The sequence below is a fragment of the Talpa europaea genome (genome assembly GCF_964194135.1).
Source record: "Talpa europaea genome assembly, chromosome: X".
Lineage (NCBI taxonomy): Eukaryota > Metazoa > Chordata > Mammalia > Eulipotyphla > Talpidae > Talpa > Talpa europaea.
The window spans coordinates 2,850,153-2,871,978 of record NC_140081.1 but is presented as its reverse complement, the minus strand read 5'-3'; the positions used below and the strand labels follow the sequence as shown (position 1 = coordinate 2,871,978).

The window sequence follows — 21,826 nt, the reverse complement described above, 5'->3', positions numbered from 1 at the left end:
TCCGTAATGCCCAGGGATTGCATGTAGGAAACCACTGGAGCGCTTCTTCGATCAGATTCTGGGGCCCACTTCGGGCCTGTAATAAAACTCAGGGGTGGGCCTGGGAGCTCGCACCTTTGATAGACTGCCTGGTGTTTCTCTTTTCAGGTGCGCTGGAATTTGAGAGCCACCAAGAGAAAGGAGGTTCCTTTCCAAGATGCCTCCCCCTGGGCCTTGTTGCAGCACAACCAGATTGCCCCCTCCCCAGGCAACCAAGACAGGGGACTGCAGGCATGACACAGGCAGCATGCAGAGAACTCAGGTGTCGCCAGGGAAGGAACATCGATCGGAAGCTTCTGGTCAAGCACCACCGTGGAATGAGCCCTCTGGGAATACAACAACCAGGGGCATACAGCGGGTGCTGACGCTGCATCAGGGCAGGCACCCCGCTAATACTCTGAGGTTGGGCCCTGATGTTGCCATATCATTCCAAATGAGGGGTGCGTCTAGCCCCATGAAATACGCAACAGGACACAGGTGACCTCTGTTGGGTAAGGTAAGGTTTTAACATGAAACTGTTCCCCTCCTACTGGAAGAAAAGCAGAGAGCAGCACCCAACGGACTAGTACTAGCCCAGGTAACTGAACCCTTGCTAAAACAGAGGCACTAGCTGCACCACTGCGCAGTCATGAACCGGGCCAAGGGATGTTACATGAAAATGCAGAAGTGGCTTCTGGTTTTACTCACCCTATCCCGACGACTTGCTATTTCTGCTTTAATTTGGTGTGGGTCGTACTTGGTATTTGTTGAATATCCAGAGAAGGCTAAAGAAAAGGAAAACAGTTTATTTTATAATGGATCCTTCAAAATAAAGAAAGACACAGATAGGAACTTCTTAGTTGCCATATTAAACTGTCAATTCTAAGTTTCAGGTGTATGAGTTGGCACTGGCTCCTACAGAATTAACATTCCAGAACCTCAAAGCTTGAGGCCTGACTTTTACATGCAGCCTAGCTACACAATTCCACAAAACATGTGGCTGTAGGTAAAGCCCAACTTTACTTCGACTGCCAAACAGTTAAGGTTAAAAACCATATCCACTGAGAGGGGTGGACGATCGCGGGGCGACTGGTGCTGTGAATCCAGTTTTACTTTCTTCTACGCGCACACCGGAAGCCACCAGGAAAAGAGAATTAGCGTAACCTGTGGTTATTCTCAGTGGTTTTATTACAAAAGATTTTTATTTTTATTTCCTTTATATCTATATTCTCCAGGTGAACAACTTTTGACAAGAAGGGAAACGTTTGAAAGACCTGGACCACGGAGGCCCGCTTGCTCGTGGCGCCTCGGATTTGGCAGGCCGCTCTTCGGCTGCTCTTCCGAGTCTGTCCACACGCACAGAAGCCAAGCCCCCACTTTTATTCTAACAGCTTGTTTTTGGCGAATGCGCGACTAAAACTAATCACATTCTAAGTGCTTTCTCACACCGCGCACTCAATCACCCTCTCTTTACAGACAGCACCGTTATGTGGGGCAGCGCTGGCCGGGGCGCTGGGCGCTGGCTACACGCGCGCACGGAAGCTGCGCGCCTCGCCCGGCACTGGGCAGCTTGGCAGCCAGCGGTCATTTCTAATCTCCAGCACCTCCCTGCCCTCTGTCTGTGTTTCTGTCTTCTTTCTCTTAGGTTTCAGGAGCCATCGGCTATGGGCTGCAGCCACTTGGTTCCCATCCCTTCCTGGGGGTGGAAGTGGGGGTATAGCTTGGTCTTCACCCGTGAGTTAGCCCCACACTGGAGCACCCTGCCTCCCGGCCATCTCGGTTCCCTGCACCGGCTTGACCCCAGCTCGGACTGCAGGGCCACCAGCCTTTCTTGTCCTCCTCGGATCCGGGTGCCAAAGGCTGAGTGCCATTCAGCTTGGTGCTACCGACCGGAAACTAGCTCAGTCATTCCCGGCTTTCCACTGGGAAGGGTGTGCGAGGGCTCCTGCGGGCTTATACAGCAAGACTGTTTAACAGACCAACTAGAACCACATCCAGAGTTCATTCAAGCAGTTCAGATGGCTCAGCTTTAAAAAAATAGCTCTATGGGCCTCCCCGGTGGCGCAGCGGTTGAGCGCTGGGTTGCGAAGCTGCCCGCGGCCTCTGAGGCGCCAGTTCGATCCCCGGCTGCTCCCCGGACACCGGAGGAGGGTCCCACATGGCACGCAGACCTCTCCTGCCGCCCGCTGCTCCCCTCAGCAGTGTACTTTGGTCCTTCTGCCTGCTCTGCTCCCCGCTCTGGCTCTGGTGAATTCTCTCACCCTCCTGCGCTTCTGACTGTACCCAGTGCATGTATAAACAAAACAAACAAACAAACAAAAAAAAAATGCCTCTATAAAAAAAAAAATAAATAAATAAAAAAAAATAAAAAAAAAAAATAAAGTGTAAAAAAATAGCTCTATGGAAAATCTATTTAAGCCTCCATCAGTCAGACTTTTCAAACCGCTAGAATCTACCGGAAATAAGTATCTGGAGCAGCAAAGCGTTTGACAACTTTATCCCAAATTCTTATATTTAGAAGTATAACCTCTTGAAGACATGGAGCGAAATGCCTTAAAAATACAATTCTTTCTTAGACAAAGAATATCGATTTCCAAATCCAACAACCTCCATCCTGCCTTCAGTTTCATATAAGATCAGGAATAAAAGCAACACCTCAAACTATGCCCTTAATTGGCAGAAATCATGTCTATAAAACCTGCCCACTAAACTCCTGGGACCTGAAGTTTCCCAGACGGGAGCTTGGGACCTTCCATGTGGGCCCCAGACGATGAGCAAAGGAGCGGAAGGCTTGCTGACCCCTCGCTTCCTGGCGAGCCCACCTGTCGAGTTGCAGCTGAGGACGACAACGCCACGGGACCTCCCCCGCCCCTCCCATGGGGCAGAGAGCAGCCCCGCCAGAGTCTCGGGAAGTTAACTGTGATGTTACACATGGGCGCCGTGATCCCAGAGCTCCGCAGGCGGCCGAGCGGACAGCCCCGGCGGCACGCACGGGGGGCCTGGGAGCTGCTGGATGAACACACGGCGGCCGGCACCGGGTCTTCCTGCCAGAACCCTGGGCGGGGTCCCACCAGGAGACCTGGTCCCAGAGGGAGCCCGATAAGCCAGGAAGGACACTGCTGAGCCACTGCAGTCAGCGCGGCGCCCGCCCCATCTCCCAGCACCGGGGCGCCTTCTCGTCCTCTCTGCTCCTCGCGGCGGCGGCCACCCCACGTGACAGAACAAGCCTCGTGTTGGTTCCACTTGCCTAAGTTCCCTCTGCTATGGCCTCTAAAATGATAAAATTCCAGAATTTGGGGTGAAGGAGGGAAAAGGCAACTCGAGAAGCTGACGTTCGGGAGCGTAAACCCTAATAGGCTCGACTCGCAGACAGCTCCTCGACGGCGCGCTCCACTTCTGGGGCGCAGGGAAGGCTCAGGCACCCATTCTAACAGCAAGCACTTCACAGCACTTAGAAACAGGCTGCTCTTCCCCTGTTAAGACATGCCTCCAACCTCCGGGTTTACGATAGAGACCAGAAGCACCCCTCTGAGGCTTTCTTCTGGCGTGAAGGGCTGAGTGGGCAGAGCTATCAAAGAGCCGAAGGCGTCGCTCACACACCATCGCTCCGGATGCTGTAATGACAAGGCCGCCGTTCGGCTGCACCATTACAATGCCAATTACGAGGCCGTGCTATTACAGGGTGCCTTTCACGTTTATTTCATCTATTCTCATAAAATCTGTGTGCGAGACGATGATTGCGTTTCCTGGCTCTCCAGATTAAAGACGACTGTGTACTGACTTGATCTACGCTGGGCCATCAGAGGGGCTCGGGTCTAGCGCGCCGGCTCCCCTGGGTCAGCAACCCACGGTCCTGTAGCCAGACTAGTTCCTCCAACATGAGAAGGAATGCCCTCTGGTTCCCCCATGCCCGATGCCCATGGACAAACGCCCCCTGCATGTTCAGCACTCAGTGGGTTCCTGAAGGAGGGAATACACACGTCCTTGTGTCTGTCTGCCTGCCTGTCTCTCACACTCAGGCTCCTCCATGCTGTGAGGGCCTACGCACAGGTGTGTAGAAAGACCACTCGTCCTTCTCCAAAGACATCCTTGGGCGCTGGCACTGTCGGGGGTGACTCGAGGGGGCCGAGGAGGATTGGCAGAAAGGACAGAAGCTCTGCCAGCTTCCCTGCTGACAGGTACTAATTACTGGAGCAACAACAAAGGCACACACGTAAATAACCGAGGCCACAAAGGCGGGCAAGGCATTTTCTTTGAAAGCATAAGCAAAGGCCCCCCAAAATCAAAAAGGCCCACTCAAGGGTGACGCAAGATGCCACCAAGTCCAGTCCAGGACCAGGAGATTAGCTCTCGGTAGGTGTGTGTGCTTTGCTGTGACCTTTGCGATGGAGCTGCCTGTGAGGAAAGCTACGTGATCCTTTCAGCTCCTGCCTGCTCCGACATGTCTGCACGAAGGAAAACAAAAGGCGGAGTGGCTGGACTGCGGCCCTTATCCTGACCTAGATAGGAGGCGAGTAGCGCTGCAGCAGACAAGGACGGGAGGCCGGCTGTGGGATGGGCTTGGGGCCTCAGAAAGAATGCTGGCAGGACTGCCGACTGATAAGGTCAAGGCTTCCACCACCTACCCCAAGAATCCAGGGCGGGTCAGCACTTTCTCATGGGAGATAAGGCCGGCTCTTTCCCAGCCACCGAGAGAGACTGTTGGTGACTGGCTCCTGGGGGCCAGGATAACCAAGTTCTCTTCCGGCTGCTGGAAGACAAGGTGGCAGATGAGCTCCACGAGTGGATCCTGGCTCTGGGAATCACGCGGGGAGCTGAAAACACCCCTGGCCCTACCCAAGGCCAATAAAATTTAAATCCTTGGGGGCAGGGCCGAGGCAGCAGCAGCACTGTGAATCCCGTGAGGAGATGCCGGGGTTGCAAAGCACTGCCGAAGGCCGGGGGTGGAAGACTTTTTCTGCAAAGGTCCTGATCACAAATACTCTTGGCTTTGTGGGCATGCAGCTCTGTCTGGACTTTCTGACACGGTAGCCGCTAAAGACAAAAAGTGGGTGAACGTGGCTGTGTTCCAATAGACTTTACTGACAAACACCCCAGCGGACAGCACTTAGCCCCCAGCCTTATGTACTTTGCTAACCTGTGGCTCTATCATTTACCCCAGACAGGAGTTCTTCTCAAAAACTGGGGTGCAAATGGCCACACATTTCATCTGAGCACATCTGAAGACCTGAGTTTCTCAGAAAGCATGAAAGCGTTAACTCCAGAGAAAATGTGTCTGAAACAGTGTGTGTACCTAGTGTGACGAGGCAGGCGGCCAGGAGCGCACCCTGTGATGGAGAAGCAGGAGAAGCTCCACAAAATAGAGCCGCAGAAAAGGTACCAGTGGATCTCAGAACTAATTCACTACAGAGCAGGTGCAATCAGAAAGCGCGAAAGAGGCCCGGGCACTGGGCCGCTCACTCACAGCTTCACATGAATAAAGCAGAGCGGAGTCTCTTACTTTCGTGGGGACACTTGTGCTCAAACCCAGCAAAGCATCTGAATTTGCTCTGGTCAGGGCCAAAGACAGTCAGGCCTAGATATTCTTGGCTACCAGATGGCCCAATATTGACACAAAAGCTTTCCTCTGCAGTGAAAGGAGTTTTATTCTGGTGATTTCCACAACTGGGCGGGGGTAATGTGTGAACGGCATGGGCAAGAGGCATGCCCCGCCCCCGGCCCCGCCCCCTTCTGCCCCACTATTAGAAATGGAAGTTCTATTCCTTACTCTCCTCACCATTGTTGCCTCATTTGCCCCTACAGTCAGCCACTGGGGATAAACGGTGTCCCCAACACTCAGCGCACACAAATACCAGGCACCTGACAAGTCTGGTGAGAACAGCATGAGAGTTAAACGATCCCAGCTGGGCCAGGAGAAAGTCACAAAGTAGAACGTGGTCTCCCTCCCACCGGCCCCCTAGTGTCGCCACACTGCCAGAGGCCGTGTCACCTTATAATGGGTTTTCTAGATAACTTTGGCACGGGAGGACAAGGTATTCCAAAACACCATTGGCTCTTCAGTGCTGCCTCTCCCATGGCTAGGAACCACAACAGGACGGAGCACTGAAGCTCGGACACTAATAGCTCTGGGTTCAAATCCAAGTTCTACCCTTTACTGGGCGACAACCTTGAGGAAGCCATTAAGCCTGCTCAACACTCGGTTTCCCCCATGACCGAGGATAGTAACAGCACGGGCCTATTCACAATGCTGCAATCACAACAATGCGTATAAAAACACCAGCTCATTCCATTTTGCTTCCTTTCACTTTGACTCGCTGCCAGTGAAGGAAGTGATGGGAAATAAATCCAAATGTTATTCTGTTCCCAGCAGCAGAACAAGGCAACGCCTCCTGCCTGGGATGACGATCGCGGGGAGGGCTCTGGGCGGCGTGAGAGCCGCGGGCCCGGCCCTCTGCAGGAGACACCTGTTAGATCATGATTTGAGCCAACAGGATCTCTGTCCTGAACTTCATCCTGTGGCCAGAAATAATTCACTCGAGCCCCATCTAACAAAGCTTTCCTCTCTGGAACTGCTAGTTCAGGCTAAACGGCAAAATGAACGCGCCTGATCAAAACCCCGGGACAGCAGCACCCCGATGAACACCTTGGCTCTGTTCCCAGGCTCCAGTCAGAGTCTTTTCCCTGAGGAGCTGATAGGCCCCAGCAGGATCCACTGGCATCTCCAGCCCTTCCTGCAAACAGGCAGGCCCAGCTTGGCCTCCAGGCTACCTGCTCCAACAGATGCCGAGATTGTGTCTACTCAAGACTCCGGCTGGGCTGGGAATGGAATGTGATGAGCTCGCTGCATCTCAGGTCCACACCACAGTCGTCTGCTTCCTCTCCTGACATTGCCCCATGCACTTCAAAGGCTGCGTCTCTTTTACTGAGCATGAATAAACCCCCGTGGAGCACAGCAAGAATGCAAGCGTTCCCACTGCCCAAATGCCCCGGTGAGGGGCCGTGGAAACTGGGGCCGTGGAAACTGACGCCGAGGAGTCCTCGCCTACAGCTCCTGTGCCCTCCTCCCTCGTGGCCCCTGCTCTCAGATTTTCCTATATTTGAGCCAGTAGTAGCCAGTCCATAGGACACAACTTCTCCTGGCTCAACTGTCCATTTAAATCGCTGGCAAGAAACTTCCTTGCCAAGGTTTTCTGCTATGTCCTTCTTCAGTTAGGTATGATCTTGGGGCACCAGGCCCACGGGATTTCAATCCCAGGAGATCACCAAGAGAGACCACATACCAGGCCAGAAAAATCATCTCACTAGAATACAAATGACTGAGATCACACCTAGTGTAGTTTCCCGACCACAATGGAATCAAACTAGAAATTGACAACATAACATCTTGAACAAGTCCCAACAATTTACTTTTAAAGCACCCATGGGGTCAAAATCGAAATGACAACGGAAATGAGAAAGTAATCTGAACTTGATGAAAATGAAAAAACCAGAATTTGTAGGATACAATGAGAGTTGTACTTAGAGGAGAATGTATACCTTTAGCAACTATGTAAGAAAATAAAAAAGGTCTAAAATCGATTATCTCAGTTTCCACTTTAGGAAGCTAGAGAAGGAAGACCAAACTAAAGTCAAACCAAATAGAACCACAAAATAAAGAGAAGTCAATAAAATAGGAAAGAGACAAGAAATGGTGGGTGGGCGGGGGGAGGAAGCAAAAGTCAGTTCATTGCAAAGATAAATTCAATTGATAAAAGTTCAGCTACACCGATAAAGAAAAGAGAAGACACATATTTCTAATATTAGGAATGGATGAGGACACCACCTCAGAGCCTCCAGAAATTAATAGAATTAATAAGGCAATTCTATACCCAACCTTACAAACCTGACAATTTGGATAAGCAGTTGGCAAAATCCCTGCAGGTCAAATCCAGCATGTTATACCTGTTTTTAAGTTTTTATCAGAATAAGCTACATACATTCTTTTACATATTGTCTCTGGCTGTTTTTGCATTGTAAACAATAAGGTCGAGTACCTGTGACTGAGACAAAGGCCCTAAAATATTTACTATGTGACCCTTCATAGAAAAGTTTAATGACTTTTAGATTAGAAGAAACAGGCAAATTCCTTGAAAAACACAAATATCAAGAAAAATAGAAAATCCAAATAGTCTTATATCTATTCAAAGTATTGACTTTGCAGTTACAAACATTCCTACAAAGAGCTCCAGGTCCAGACAGCTTTTCTGGTGAAGTCTATCAAATGGTTAAGAAAACATTAATACTAATCCCACACAAACTCTTCCCAATTCATTTTATGAGGCCAGTTTTATCCTGATAACAAACTTAGAGAAAGATATTACAGGAAAACAAACTCATGGAGATAAGAAACCAACTTCCACAAATTAACATGGAGCTGACCCCTCATATTTAGATGGACACTTGAAACAAAACAAAAACTAGTGGCACCAATATCTAAAGAACAAGAGATAAGATAACCTGCAAACAACATACCATTATACCCGAGTCCAGGCATGCTCTGGAGTTAACAGAAATATCTTAAATTCCTATTACAGAGAGGAACCCCACCTGGCTTCTCCACAGCCTGTATGGCTTACTTTCAACAGTAGCTGCAATAAAAAAAGATGCCCATACAAGTGCCCGTCAACTGATGACTGGTCTAGTCCACGGTGGAATACTACACAGCTATAAAAAAGATGAAATCCTGCCATCCGCAACAACATGGGTGGACTTAGAAGGTATTATGCTAGTGAAATGAAAAAGAAACACCATAGGCTTTCATGCACATGTAGCATATAGAGAAAATAAACAGATGAAATAAAAAAAAAAACAAATTTAATACTATGGGAGCAGTAGGTGTTTACCACAAGGAAGGGAAAGGGGAGGGTAAATTGGGGAAAAGGTTACTGTGGTATGGAAAGGACAGATTTGGACTCTTGGTGGTGAATTTAATTTCGTCTATACACATGCTGATTCTCCATGATGAACACCTGAGACCCAGCTAATGTTATAATGCACTTGTGCAGTCTTTCCATCCGGGTGCAGCAAAACGATGTGTGGCCCTCCCCAGGCTCCCCCACAGCAAGCCGCACTCACCCAAGTCTCCAGGTGAAACCTTTTCCACACTGACGCACACGGGACCCGGGGGTGTTTCACACCACTTCCTCAAAATCTGTTTGTGTGCTCATTCGTCAACCACCTTTATGGCCTACATGTAAGTTCCGTGAGGGCAGGGACCTTTCCTTCTTAGGCGCCCCCATGCTGCAGAACCTGGGCATGAGGCCGGCACTTGATAAACACTTGCTAAGGAAGCGGCTACCGTATAACCATCTGGTCCCAGGGAGGACTGCTGATCACCTAACTGTGCGATTAGAGGCTTTAGGAAGCTGCCGTGCCCGAATAGAACTCAGTGTCTGCACACAGCCTAGCAGAGATGCTTTTAGCATCCCGCGTGTCAACCGTAGGAGACAGTGAACTCACAGCTGGCGTAAGAGCGGCTGTCGTCCTCACAGAGTTTGTGCAGCTGCTGGTATTCCTCCTGAGCCAGCTCGAACCGCTGCTGCTTAATCTGGTAGATTTCCTTCTTGGCATTGAGAGCCTCCTGGGCTACAATTAAATATTCCTTCAGCATCCGTTCCTGCTCTCGCCTCCACTGCTCCCTGGGGTCCTCGATCTGGGTCAGTTCTGAAATGAAAAGGGTAAGAAGATGAGCGACTTAAGTGACGGCTGCGGTCATGTAACTAGTCGACAGGAAATGAGTTAACTGCCAGGCTGCACGCCGTGGACGCGTCTACCGAAAGAGCCCTCCTAGAGCATGGGACTCCTTCTACTGCCATATCTGTGGTGGAAAGGATAAGACTGTAGATCTGCTACCAAGAGTTAGGTTCTCTGAAGATCCCAGAGGAGAAAGGTAGTCTGACCCAAAGCTGGTGTTTTTCCCCATGGCCCCATGATTTAATTGGCCAGGAAAAAGTCTTCAGCAATTACTCAGTTTTAGGGCTCACAGTCACTTCTAGAGTCTTGTGTGGAAACCTGGAGGGTGGAGACTGGGGCTCATTTGCCTGTGTCCCCAGGGCCTAAAGATAGTGGCCAGCACAGAGAGGCAGCTCCACAATGCTGGTGGTGACTCAGCAAGCCGGCAGGCGAGCAGGATCCCCTGAAGCGAAGAAGGGGGCACGGAGGATGAGCAGGTTGGGTTTACGAGACAGACGAGCCAGAACGGGTCCTGGGCTCAGCGGCAGGCCTTCCAGAAGGGTTGTGTAAGGCAGATGCCTAGGGCGCACAGTAACAACAGCTGGGCCTGGGAAGGCCGCACCTGGCCACAGAGGTGATGCACGTGTGCCCTGGCGCAGGGCACAGCCCTCCCCTGCCAGAGGGGTCTCGCCTATGGAAACAGCCTGCCAGCAGCTGGGAAGGCCAGCCCAGATGCCAGACACCTCAAATAAACTCACAAACAGCACCAGGTCACTGGGCCTCAGCACTGTCCCCAGTCCAGGGAGTGGCAGATCCACCTCGAAGGCCTCCTACCACTTGGAAAGCGGCCTGGGAGGAGCGGGGCCGGGCAGTACCAGCCCGCTGTCTCACGGAAGGCCTGATCTCCATGGTAGGAGCTGCAATTGAGAGCAAGACTGGCGCCACGTGCCAGGAAGCCCACGGTCTTGCCACCCAGGCTTCTGAAGGCCCACCCGCTCGCCAGCGACAACCAGGGGACTGGTCCAGAAGACACACACCCGAGTTGCTCACGCTGAGGAGACAAGAGGCACCTCGGGACCGGGTGGGGAAGGAGCTTGGAAACCACTCACAGGTAGTCATCGAGCCTCTTCAGGCCGTGCCAGCCTCCCCACACTTAGGCCAGACATGAGCTAAGGCCCCGCTTCTTGTCCATGGTAGGGAACAGAGAGAAACACGCGGGCAGATCCGGAAAGAAATGGGAGCATGCCCCTCAGCCCGATGGCCACATGGCGTCGGCTCACTCTCCGTGGTGGCTGCACCCTGTGCACTGTGCATTGTAGGGTGCTAGCGGCGTGCGGGTCTCCCCCCGCCCCTCTGGTGCCTGCAGCACCTCTCCCGGGCCTGAGGATCCAAACTGCCTCGAGCATCACCCAGTCCCTAGGGGCAAAGCCGATCCAAGCTGAGAAGCAGTGTTCTAAACAAAGCAGTAAGAAGCCTGGCCACACCGCTGGTTTTTACAGCATTTCTCCCTTCACAAAGATCAAACATGGCTGGCGTGCTAAGGCTAAGGAAGATTCAATGCATAAGATAAAATGAAGTTAAGATACCACTTGGGCATTTATTATTCCAAGAACTTAAATGCTCCATTTTGCAAAAAACAACCTTCTCGTTATGAGAGGTATTTTCTTCTACGTGCAGACTGCCCAGGAAATGTGTCCTTATATCAGATATCAGCAGTCTCTATTCAATAGACTCCACGCTGTCCTGAGCAAGACACAGCGAGGTAAACGTGCACCTACTGTCCTCTCAGAAGACTCCGCTAAAGAAAAATGCAGATTATATTTGTAAAATCCAGTTAATTGCCGCATCGAACAGTACCGATTGTTTAGCTCTACAGTTTTCAACTTCATTGAGATCAACATGAAAATTCAATCACATGTAATAACTCAAATGTGACACTACTTACTATTTATGTGGTCCATGTAATAAATTCCAATTTGTTTATCATAGACAGTTTCCCATCCTAAAGGAAGTTCGTCCCCAACACAATCAGCAAAGGTCAATGGTTTTGTTATCCTGCAAAATAAAAATGAGAAAACAAATTTGAGGACTAGGTTCATTTCATATGTTTGCTGAACCGACTCCAGAATTGGTTGTAATGTGAAGTCACACATTATCTTGGTTAAGGAACTGCTTCTGCTTCACCACCTTTGCCTAAATAATAACCAGTAGTAACAGTATCGGTAAACTCACAATTAAAAGCATCACTGCCTCAAAGGGCAACTTTAAATACCAACGAGAATAGACACAGACGGTTACAAAACAGGTCAAACAAGCACCTTCTTGGAGTTTAATGAGGTGGTGACAGGGGCTGTGGGTCTTCCGCAAAGCTGGGAGCGCGCCTCTGTTTTCTTCTGGTTTCCGCGACCCCCCCCCCCCCCGCACCTTCAATTTTCAGTTTCCGAACATTCCAGCTTAAACCTCTCAAATGTATCTGTAAGACTGTCAACTATCAGTGCCAGAGGCAGCGAAGCAGTAACCTTCCCAGAAAAGCCCCGCCCAGTAACAATGGAGGAGATGCCCGGGAGAAGCAGCCCGCCGTCCTGACCCAGCGGAACCCCAAGTGGCAAAGCCTCCTTCTTGTTTTCTGGGGAAAAGCAACAAAAGCACTTTCTCTGCAGCCCTCTCTGTTAGGGGCAAATCTGACAACGGGGACCTTGGCTTGATGCAGAGCTAGATAAGGTGAAAGGTTTCCAGACAGGGTCCTTTAAGTAGAGCCCCCCCACACACACACACACCCCCCCCCCCCGCGCCCCAGGAGGACATGACTGACAAGACCGCTGGGGTCGGGCGGCCACACCCAGAACAGTCTGCAGGCGATGCCCATGGTGCTCTATAAATGCCTACTGACCGGCACCCATGGGACCCGATAACCCGAATGTCACCAGCTCAATCCTCCCACACCTTCGGGGCCAGGCCCAGGCCGCGGGCAACTGAGACACCACAGCCAGGGGCAGACCCGGGGGACCAGTGTGAACTGCGAACACGTGAAGTGTTCCAGCTGGACGACACGGCTGGGCGACACGGCTCTGCCTCTCCTGGCAGCAGTCAGAGCTGGGGACCCCGTCAGAACCAGCACGACAGCGAGGCTTCTGCACTCGAAGCTTATGGTTGTAAGAAGCCAGAGTGAGGGTCAAAACAGGAAAAGGGAGAGGGTCAAGCAGGCCGCCGCGAGAGCCTCCCAAATAAGATGCAGCCAAAGGCCACAGCTACGAGAAGTGGGGCCTGCAAGAACCAGGCCGGGGAGCACAGGTGTGACAGGCCCCAAGTCACGCAGGGATGAGCAGGGGGTATGAGATTCAAGTCCCGAAGGGGCCAGCGCACTGCAGCAAGCACGCCGTGGCCAGCCGAGTCACACCTGCCTTAGAAGGAAGGACGGCAGTTCAGCAGGCGCCGAAGCTTAAGGAAACGGCTCCAAAGACCTCCCATACCCCTCTGTTCTGACCCTTCTGTTCTGACCAAGCCGACCTCTGAGCTACCGCATACTGGGGGCCTGGCCACCAGGAAGGGGGTTCCAGGGCACAGAGGCAAGACTTGCTTGACAAGGCCAACGGAGTCTGCCAGTGGACAGATGGCACCGCATCCTACAGCTGTCTGCAGGCGGCGCTGTCTCGACGGGACACGCTGGAGCAGATGTGAGGGGCTGAGGCTGAACAGACTGGACCAAGGGAGCACCTGGCGGCGCCTGACACGCGGCTTCCCCATCCGGGTTGGGAGGAAAAGGTGCTGGGCGCCATCGGAAACTCAGGCTTGTTGAGTTGGGAATGGCATCCTGGACATAGAGCTCTGCAGGGCCCTCGCGAGGAGACCCCGAGTCCGCTCTGGCCTCCAATGGTTGGCAGCTGCCAGCGGAGCTGGGGGGGGGGGTGGGCACCAGGCCTGCCACCTGCCACCCAGCAGCTCCAGCGAACAGCCAGAGGGAGCGGCACACGCCCCTTCGAGGCGCACCCGCGCAGGAGGCGGGCCTGAGACCACTGCCGCCATGTTACCAAGAGGAAGCTGGGTTCAGGGGCACACCGCCAAGGGGTGAGACCCACACGCGGAAGGGGGTATCGGAGACGTGGAGAAGCCGTGGAACTGGGGGAAGGGGCCCCAAGCAAAAGTTAGAGGGTCCCCAGAGCCACGGGCAGAAGCAACCACCCCTGGGCGAACACTCTCGAAACAGGGCCGCCGTGGCTCCAGGCTAAGCACGCATGAGCCATTTTCTGCTGCGAGGTAACATGGCCTGAGCCTCCATGAGGCCCGCTCCGCGGGGGCTCCGCAGGGGCTCCGCGGGGGTGTCACAGGGGCGTCGCGGGCGCTCGCCGCCTCACCCTGTATAAGGTGCCCGGACAACTAGAGGAGGGACTGAAAATAGTCCTGTAAAAAATCAAATACAGTATCACAAAAGTTTCGTTCTTGGCTTACTACCGAATACGACGGACAGGAAGGGATATTTAAAAATTAAAAGGGGAGGTTTTGAGGAAGGATTTGGGGGGGAAAGAAACAAATTATAACAATGGGCGGAAGAAGTAAATTCAACTGAAATGGGAGAGGGAAATCCACACTGGCCAAGAGGAGCGAAGAGGCCGAACAATGACATTCTTTAGAAATGGCATCACGGGGTGGGGGTGAGGGGCGAGCCTGGACCGGCCTGCCGCTCCGACCACGAGCTGCACCGCCACTGCGGCCTCCCCTTAGCTCCGTGCCCTCTGCGCGGGGTCCCACGCCAGGCCTCTCAGTCCCAGCCAAGGGGCTTGACTGCCCGCTCTCGTTTTGCATTAATTACCGCCCAGCGAGAACTCTGCAGTCTGATCGGTTTTTTGTTTTTTTTGTTTTTTGGCAAGAGAATCCCACTCTATAGATGGTGCTTCGCCTGTGTCACCCAGCCCTCGAACAAAGGCACTGCGGAAAGTCCTCAAACATTCAGACATTCTGTCATCCCTCCGCTCGGATGAAGTAACGGCCGGGAAAGGAGGCAGGAGCAGGACACTCTGGGGAAGCCCTTCTTTTGCGGGTTGGGATCTGAAATAAGCCATGGATCGACACATACACCCCAAATGCTGCCCTCACAGAATCAAAAGTACCGCGGCCCGGTTCCCCGAACCCTCCTCCCAAAGCTCCCACCCCGGGGAAGACGCCGGGGACAGGGCTACTCGGGGCGCTTGGGAGGCTTCCACCAACAAGGGTTCAAGGCCCAGAAGAGGCGCACCGGGGCCATCTCTAAGCTGCCCGGGGAGGCAGAGGAGGGCATAGCCATGCAGGCGAGTACAGGTGGGGCAAAAAGCAGCCTCCCCAAGAAGACATGGGCGTCAGATAAAGTGAGGGTTGTGGTGTACACGGCTCTCCGCCACCAGGCCCCCAACACTCTCCAAAGGGGCAGGACCAGGTCAGGACAGCCTGTGTCACAGGAGGGATGTGCCTCTTGAAAAGAAACTAAAGGAAAACCCCCTCCTCTTATCAGGCCTCCCCTGCAAGCCAGAATCCCCAAATCAGACCCCACAGGAGTTACAGGCAAACACATTCAGGAGGCCTCAGCCGAAGGGCAGTCCAATTCCTCCAGGCCTCCGTCAGGTCTCAGCTCCCTAGATGACTTTCCCAGCTGGGAAGCTGGGAGGCAACAGAAGGAGCCAAGCTCAGGAGGAGCCCCACAACAACCAGAGCAGTGTCCTCAGACAGCTGTTGATCTGATTTTCAGCAGGGCCACACTGAGAAAGGGTGGGCCATTTGGGGGTGTCCCAGAGACTGCCTTTCCTACCCTGCCCACTGTGGGGGCCATCAGCCGCATGTGGCTATTTCAAGTCAAATTTATCCAAATCAAATACAATGAAAAGTTCACTCTACGGTCACTAGAGTCCCAGTTCAAGTTCTCAAGAAACATATGTGGCCGCCATATTGGACAAGGCAGGCACTACTTCCAACACAGAATGGTCTATGACAGCGCTGCTCCAGAGTCAATGGCAGAGGGAGGACCCTGGTCTCCCGTGAAGAAGAGGGGGTGAATCAGGGAGGGAGGGGCACAAGCACAAACAACAGTTCAGTAAGATATTTCCTCCAAGCAGCCTGTATCTGAGGGTTGAAAATCCTAAAATGCGTCATCACCTCTCTGTTCGCTAAGCCCATTAGCTCAGTGGCTCTCAACAAGGGGCCATTTTGCTTCCCAGCGACACCTGACACTGTCCAGGGACATCTTTGGTTGTCCCAGCTGCGCAGGGGCGGGTAGGAGCCAAGGTGCAGTACGCAGGACAGCCCCCAGAACGATCCAGGCCAATGTCAACGGTTGCATGACCAACAACACCAGCTAAGCTGTGTAGAGCTCGAGGCACACAGCGGCGCCTCACGCGCTGGGTACAGTCACGAAGAGACAGGCCCCACTGGGAGCCAATAATGGGCGCGCGCCACCCATCACTCAGAGCGACTCGCTGAGCATCTCCCACCCCCGGGCGGCCTAGGCGCTGCGGACGGGGTGAAACCAAAACAGACCTGTCCTCGCGAGGCCGCTAAAGTCCGTCTCACATGGCGTGGTAAGAACGTGGACGGCTCTGGTAACTGGTCGGGGGGAAGAGTAACGAGGCAGTTACTTGCTGTATCACCTCGTTCGGGCTCCTTTGTCCGCCAAAGGAGGAAATGACTGGAGAAGGCGCCCCAACGCAGGAGTAGCAGGGAGGGAGGTGCATGCGACGGGCGTGCTAGAAAAATAAACTATCAGTTTTTGAAAGGGGGAGTTTACCCAGGACCCAGCATGGCGTCCTCGCCTCTCTCCTTCCCACGCCCCCAAGTCAGTGGCCACCACTGACTTTGTCCTGCTTCCCTGTCTCGGAGAAAGTCAAGCCAAGAAGCGGAGCTGCGGGTGTGCGACTCCAAGCTCGCCCAGGGCCCACTCAGCCTGCTCACCTGTTCTGGAGTGTGCGGGGCTGGCCCTCAGGGATTTAAATACAGAGACTTCATTTTAAACTCCTGAATTCCAAACTCTCTAGAAGATCAGAAACTCCGACACACAGGGATTACAGTCCACAGAGACAGAAACTGGCCACAGCCAGTCAGGGCCATCCCCTTTTGAAGGCGCCCCTTGCTGGCCTGCCACAGACCCCAGCACTCCCTGTTACCTCTGACCTCTGGCCATTTGGTTGGGGGCCCCGTCCGTCCGGGTGTGCATCTGAGAGTCTGTTCCCGCCATGCCAAAGTGAGGCACAGGGGTAGGAAAACCCTTCCCGGGGAACGGCCCAGAAGACAGTCTGTATGTACAGTGGGCCCTGCCAAGCAGAGGCAGGCACGCAGCTGGGTATACATGATGCTCAGTCTCGGGCATGTCATCTTTTTTTTTTTTTAAAGATTTATTTATTTATGCATACATGAGCTGGGGTACAGGCCAGAGACGTGGGGGTGGTGAGAGGATTCACCAGAGACAGAGTGGGGAACAGAACAGGCAGATTGACCGAAGTACACTGCTGAGGGGAGCAGCGGGGAGACAGGAGAGGTCTGCTGCGCCATGTGGGTAGCTCCCTGGCCGGGGATCGAACTCGTGCTGCAGTGGCTTCATAGTGCTGTGTCTTAACCCCTTGCGCCCCCAGGAAGGCCCCCTCAGGCATGTAATCTTGGCTGAGGATGAGAGAGTTTGGGGACCCCACCCGAGGAGAAGGTCTGAGAACACTGTGAAGTGCCCTTCACTTGTTTAAATATTCACCGCGGGTAGGCTCCTGAGATGCTAGGAGCCAGCAGTTAACCTCAGGGAATTCAGTGGCTGGGAGCAAATAAGTAACAAATCGCCACAACCCGCCAAATTGCCTCAGCCAAATTCCCTCAAAGGCAGGGGCACAAGCAGAGGACTGTGGGAGCTCAGAGGAGGAAGCCATTCAACACAAATACAAATTCCCTTCAAGGTCAGCGGAATGTCAAGCCCTACCCACTCTCCAGCACTGCCCCAGCAATGCCACACAGGCTCTCACAGCCTCTCCCCTGCCTCTCCCCTCTCCCCTCTCCCAACCTAAGGTTCCAAGGTCAAGGCATATGCGGCCCAGTCGCTGAAGGGGTGGAAATCACCCATAAGTAAACACTCGCTCATTCCTGGGAGCCCAATGGAATCCCGCGACCAGATTGTCACCCCAACTACACTGCAGTCCCCGGGGCCGTCTGGCTGCACCCAGGAAGTTGGACGTCACCCATACGTCGTGGCGCACGAGCCTGTTTCTAAATGCCCTTTAGATCATTTGAAAGTCGAAGTCCAGGATGAGAAGCGCTTGTGTGAGATGCTTGAAGGTCAACAGCATCCTCTGCCTCCAGCTCCTGGTGCTTGGGGGGTTGGGGGGTGCAGGGGGGGGTGCCAGGTGGTGCCAGGACCCCAGGACCGGCCTCTGGGGAGCCCGAGCTCGCTTCCTGTAGGCAGCCTCAGCTTTCAAACTGACAGTTCCACTTTGAATGTTTTAAGACCTTTAGAACTGTGATCCAATAATGATTCATCCACTGTGGGGAGTGGCCGGGCACTGCCACGTGCCAGGTGCGGGCGCAGCAACGGGAGAGAAGTCAGGCGAGGATGAGCCCCACTGCTGGGCCTGGCGAGGGGGGACAGTGCCGAGCAGATGCGCGAGCCCAGCGTGTCCCCTCCACACCTGTGCCCCGAGTGGGCAGTGACGCCAACACCCTCCCCAGGCCAGCGCCTCCCTATCCGAGGGAAACGTGGCTCTGAAACAGTCCTCGATTTTGCCAGCGGGGCCGGAGAGCGCATGGCACGCGTGAGCCAGCTGGCCAGGGTCTTCGAAACAGATTTTCATTGGCTTTTCTCGCTGCGAGGTTGGACCTCACAAAAAACCACCTGTCACCTGAACTTGGAACTTAATGAGACACGTGCACACCTATGAAAGTGAGTCCCTTGGAGGGACTCTTTTTCTTCTCCCTTCCGGCCCCTCAAAATGTGTTCACAGGAGTCCCTGTGTGTGTTGCCAGCGGCAGCGGGAAAGGAAGTGATTGTGGACCAGCAGGAGACGTGGAAGGGGGGCCCAAATGGCGAGCTGGGGTGGAAGGAGGCGGGAGGAAGAACCACGCGCAGGGAAGATGGAGGCCTCAGCCCTGGGAAGCAGGGAGCCAGACACCCCCCAGGGGAGAAAGGGCCCCGCAAGAAACTTCCCCATCAGCAGCACAGCCTTCCTCTCAGTGATCCCTAGGAAGCCGAAGCTGAGGACGCTGGGAGCACCACCCTTTCTAGCCCCCAAGCCCAGCTTCCTGGCAGGTGAGAACTTCTTTCATGAGAAAGTTGCGCCCACAGCCCCCAGAACGGTGCTCCCACCTTCTCGTGCTTGAGCCACGCTCTCAGCCACCCTTTGGAACTAAGGCCACGCGAGAGGCAGGGAATCGGCTGGCGACTCGGTGCTTCCGAGTGGAAAGCCTCGGCCCGCTGCATTAACGCGACCAAAGGAACCGCAAGGACAGCATCAAAGGAACTGAAACAACAAAAGCGCACAGCTCGACGTCTCCCCCACAAATGCTGGGGTGCCTTCCGCAGGGGGCGGGGCAGAAGACCACCTCCTGAGAGGCCTGGTGACATGACAAGTCTTAGTAATACTGAGTGGAAGGAGGGGTGCCTTGGGGAGGGAGGGGGCAACTTGTAAAGCAAGGGGTCAGGAGGAAGGGCAGGAACTGCCCGTGTAACAAAGGCTCTGCGCAGCATGCCCCAGGGAAGCGAGTGGAGGGAGCTGATTCTCGATGCAACTGCAGTTGGTTGGGGTGACACCTGGCCATTTGGTTGGGTTGCCAATCACCATGCAGTTATCTGTTTGGGGGTTGTTTTTGGGAGGGTGCACTTATCAAAAGCCCCAGATAGCTTCAGGATAAGGGGCTGCTGTGTCTCTCGGTGTTTTGTTTAGAAAGTGTCGCAGGTGTTTTCTAGGAAACTCTGAGAACTGCTGGTCTCAACCAGTGGTTCCTGCGCCTGGTCGCTAACCACACTCATCAGGAGAACATTCCAGAAAAGGACACCAACTGCCCATCATGTATCTGATAAGGGGCCAGTGTCCAGAATGTATAAATAACTCCGAAGCTCAACCACAAAAAGACAGGCACCACAATATAAAAATGGGCAAAGAGCGTCAACAATATCTTGCCCCTCTCACCAGCCATTGGGGAAACAGACGTCTCGACCTTGAGATACCACTTGGCACCCGCCGAGATGGCCTTTTCTTTTTGAGCAAACCAAAAAGGGAAATAAAGAGTGTTGGCAAGAACGCGGGAGACTGGAACCTTCATGCCACGCAGGTAGGAAGGTACAACGAGACAGGTGGTCTGGAGAACAGTCTGGCGGCCCCTCAAAGTTACACACGGACGGACCACGGGAGCCGGCAGTCCCACGCCGAGGGCTGGAGCCCAGGAGGTGGGGCGCGGGGGCCACAGAGCGCCACCTAGCCGAGGTGGAGGTGGAAACCCCACGCGTCCTGCGGGTGGAGAGGGAAGCCGCGGTCCAGCCACACAATGCAGCGGGCCTCGGCGCGACAAGGAACCGGGTCGCAGCACTCGCGGGGACGCCGCGAGCCTCGGGAACACGCCGGCGCGAAACGGCGGCGTCTCCGATTCCCTCTGCGCGCCACATCCAGACCCGGACAGAAAGTGGGTGGGCGGTGGCCTGGGCCGGAGGAGAGTGAGGAGTGGCTCCTCGGGGGTGCACGCTCTACTTTTCAGGCATGACAGCGTCCGGGAACTCACGCGGATGGCAGCTGCACAAGGCTGTGGACGTACCAAATGCCACTGAGACAACTGTGTCCATGGCCAGTGGTGACTCTACGCCATGTGAATGTTACCCCCATCTGGAAAAGTGAGGGGGAAGCAGGTATCAGGGGGATTCCCAGGGAGAATCTCCTAGGGTAGGGTGGAGCGTGTGCACACGTGCAAGTGCAAACAGACAAGCACGGAGCCCCCAGTCACCCCTATGAGCCCGGAGGCCGGCGCTGTGCCAGGCGAGGGTGCTGCAGGCGCGCGGGCAACGTGGAATGAACGCAGGGACAAGAGCACCCGGCGGCCGAGGCCTCAGGGGATCCCCCATGCAAGAGTGAAGAGTAAGCCGGCTGCCCGCCCTCTCCTGAGGAAGCCCAGGCATTGTAAAACAAAGGTCATGACAAACCGCAGCTTGGAGGCACCAAGAGCAACAGGGCAGCGCGTGGAGTGAAAAGCAAGCCCCGGGTGCCAAAGGGCCCGGGGTTTAGCTCCCAGGGGTGACACAAAGCCAAGTGCAGAGGGCGCTGGATGCTGGTGGGCCCCCTGTCTGCCCCAAAGACGAAGTGGGGAGACTGACCAGTGGGCTCCTCGGAGGCCCAGGCCAGCTCAACAAAAGAGGGACCCACCCCAACCTGGCCAGCCACCTGGACATAGAAGCCGGTGGGCATAAAGGGCAGGCCCACGTGACCGCTGGTGGCCAAGGCTCAGTCTGTGCGTCCGGCGGGAACATCAGGCCTCCGAAGCCCTGATCACTGCGGACACTTCCCGTAGGTGTTTCAGAAATCCACTTTTATTAGGAGTGGCCAAGAGGGGAGGCATGGTTCTGCGACAGCTTCCCTGAGGTATTGACCCGATGGGACCGCTGGACTTAGCATTCACTTGCTCCTTTACAAACAAAAGTACTACAACTGACACTTTTTCCAGCACTTGCTTTTTCTTGCTTCTGGAGAGTTCTTTGGTCCTACCATTCCAATAATTGTAAGGCCTAATGACCAAAAGAATGTTGGTCTAAAGGTCATGCTTCAGCTTCTCACCTTTGCTTTCAAGAGAGGAAAAAAGAATTTAACTCCGGTTTCTTCAAGACTTATTAGTTAATACAAGAACTCTAACTTTAATTAGGGCTGCCTTTTCCGTGAGAAAGCCCAAGCACTCTCACACGCCCAGCTCTGCAGACGTCACCCATCTACGGCTTCATGAACCAGTTCCAGTAACCACGCTTGCGGTGGCACTGTGTCACGGGTTTGCTTCATGGAAAATTTCCCAACTTTCGCTTATTTTAGTTGCTTGAAATATGCCAAGGCGCTTTCCTCTGGCTCCGGGCGGAGAGGTGCAGCGAGTGCCCGGTGAAACACAAAGAGGCTGAGGAGTGGCACCCCCCCCC

General features: G+C 53.9%; 1 protein-coding gene across 1 annotated transcript in view; it reads right to left on the bottom strand.

Annotated features, from left to right (window-relative positions):
- WWC3 (WWC family member 3) overlaps nt 1–21,826 on the bottom strand; it is a gene marked incomplete at both ends in the record, with an annotated part of 72,659 nt that overhangs the window by 38,797 nt on the left and 12,036 nt on the right. Inside the window, 3 exons of the mRNA XM_084258032.1 lie at nt 727–803; nt 9,517–9,720; nt 11,675–11,784. Coding sequence (XP_084114158.1) covers nt 727–803; nt 9,517–9,720; nt 11,675–11,784 — 391 coding nt within the window. The remainder of the gene's footprint in view (nt 1–726; nt 804–9,516; nt 9,721–11,674; nt 11,785–21,826) is intronic.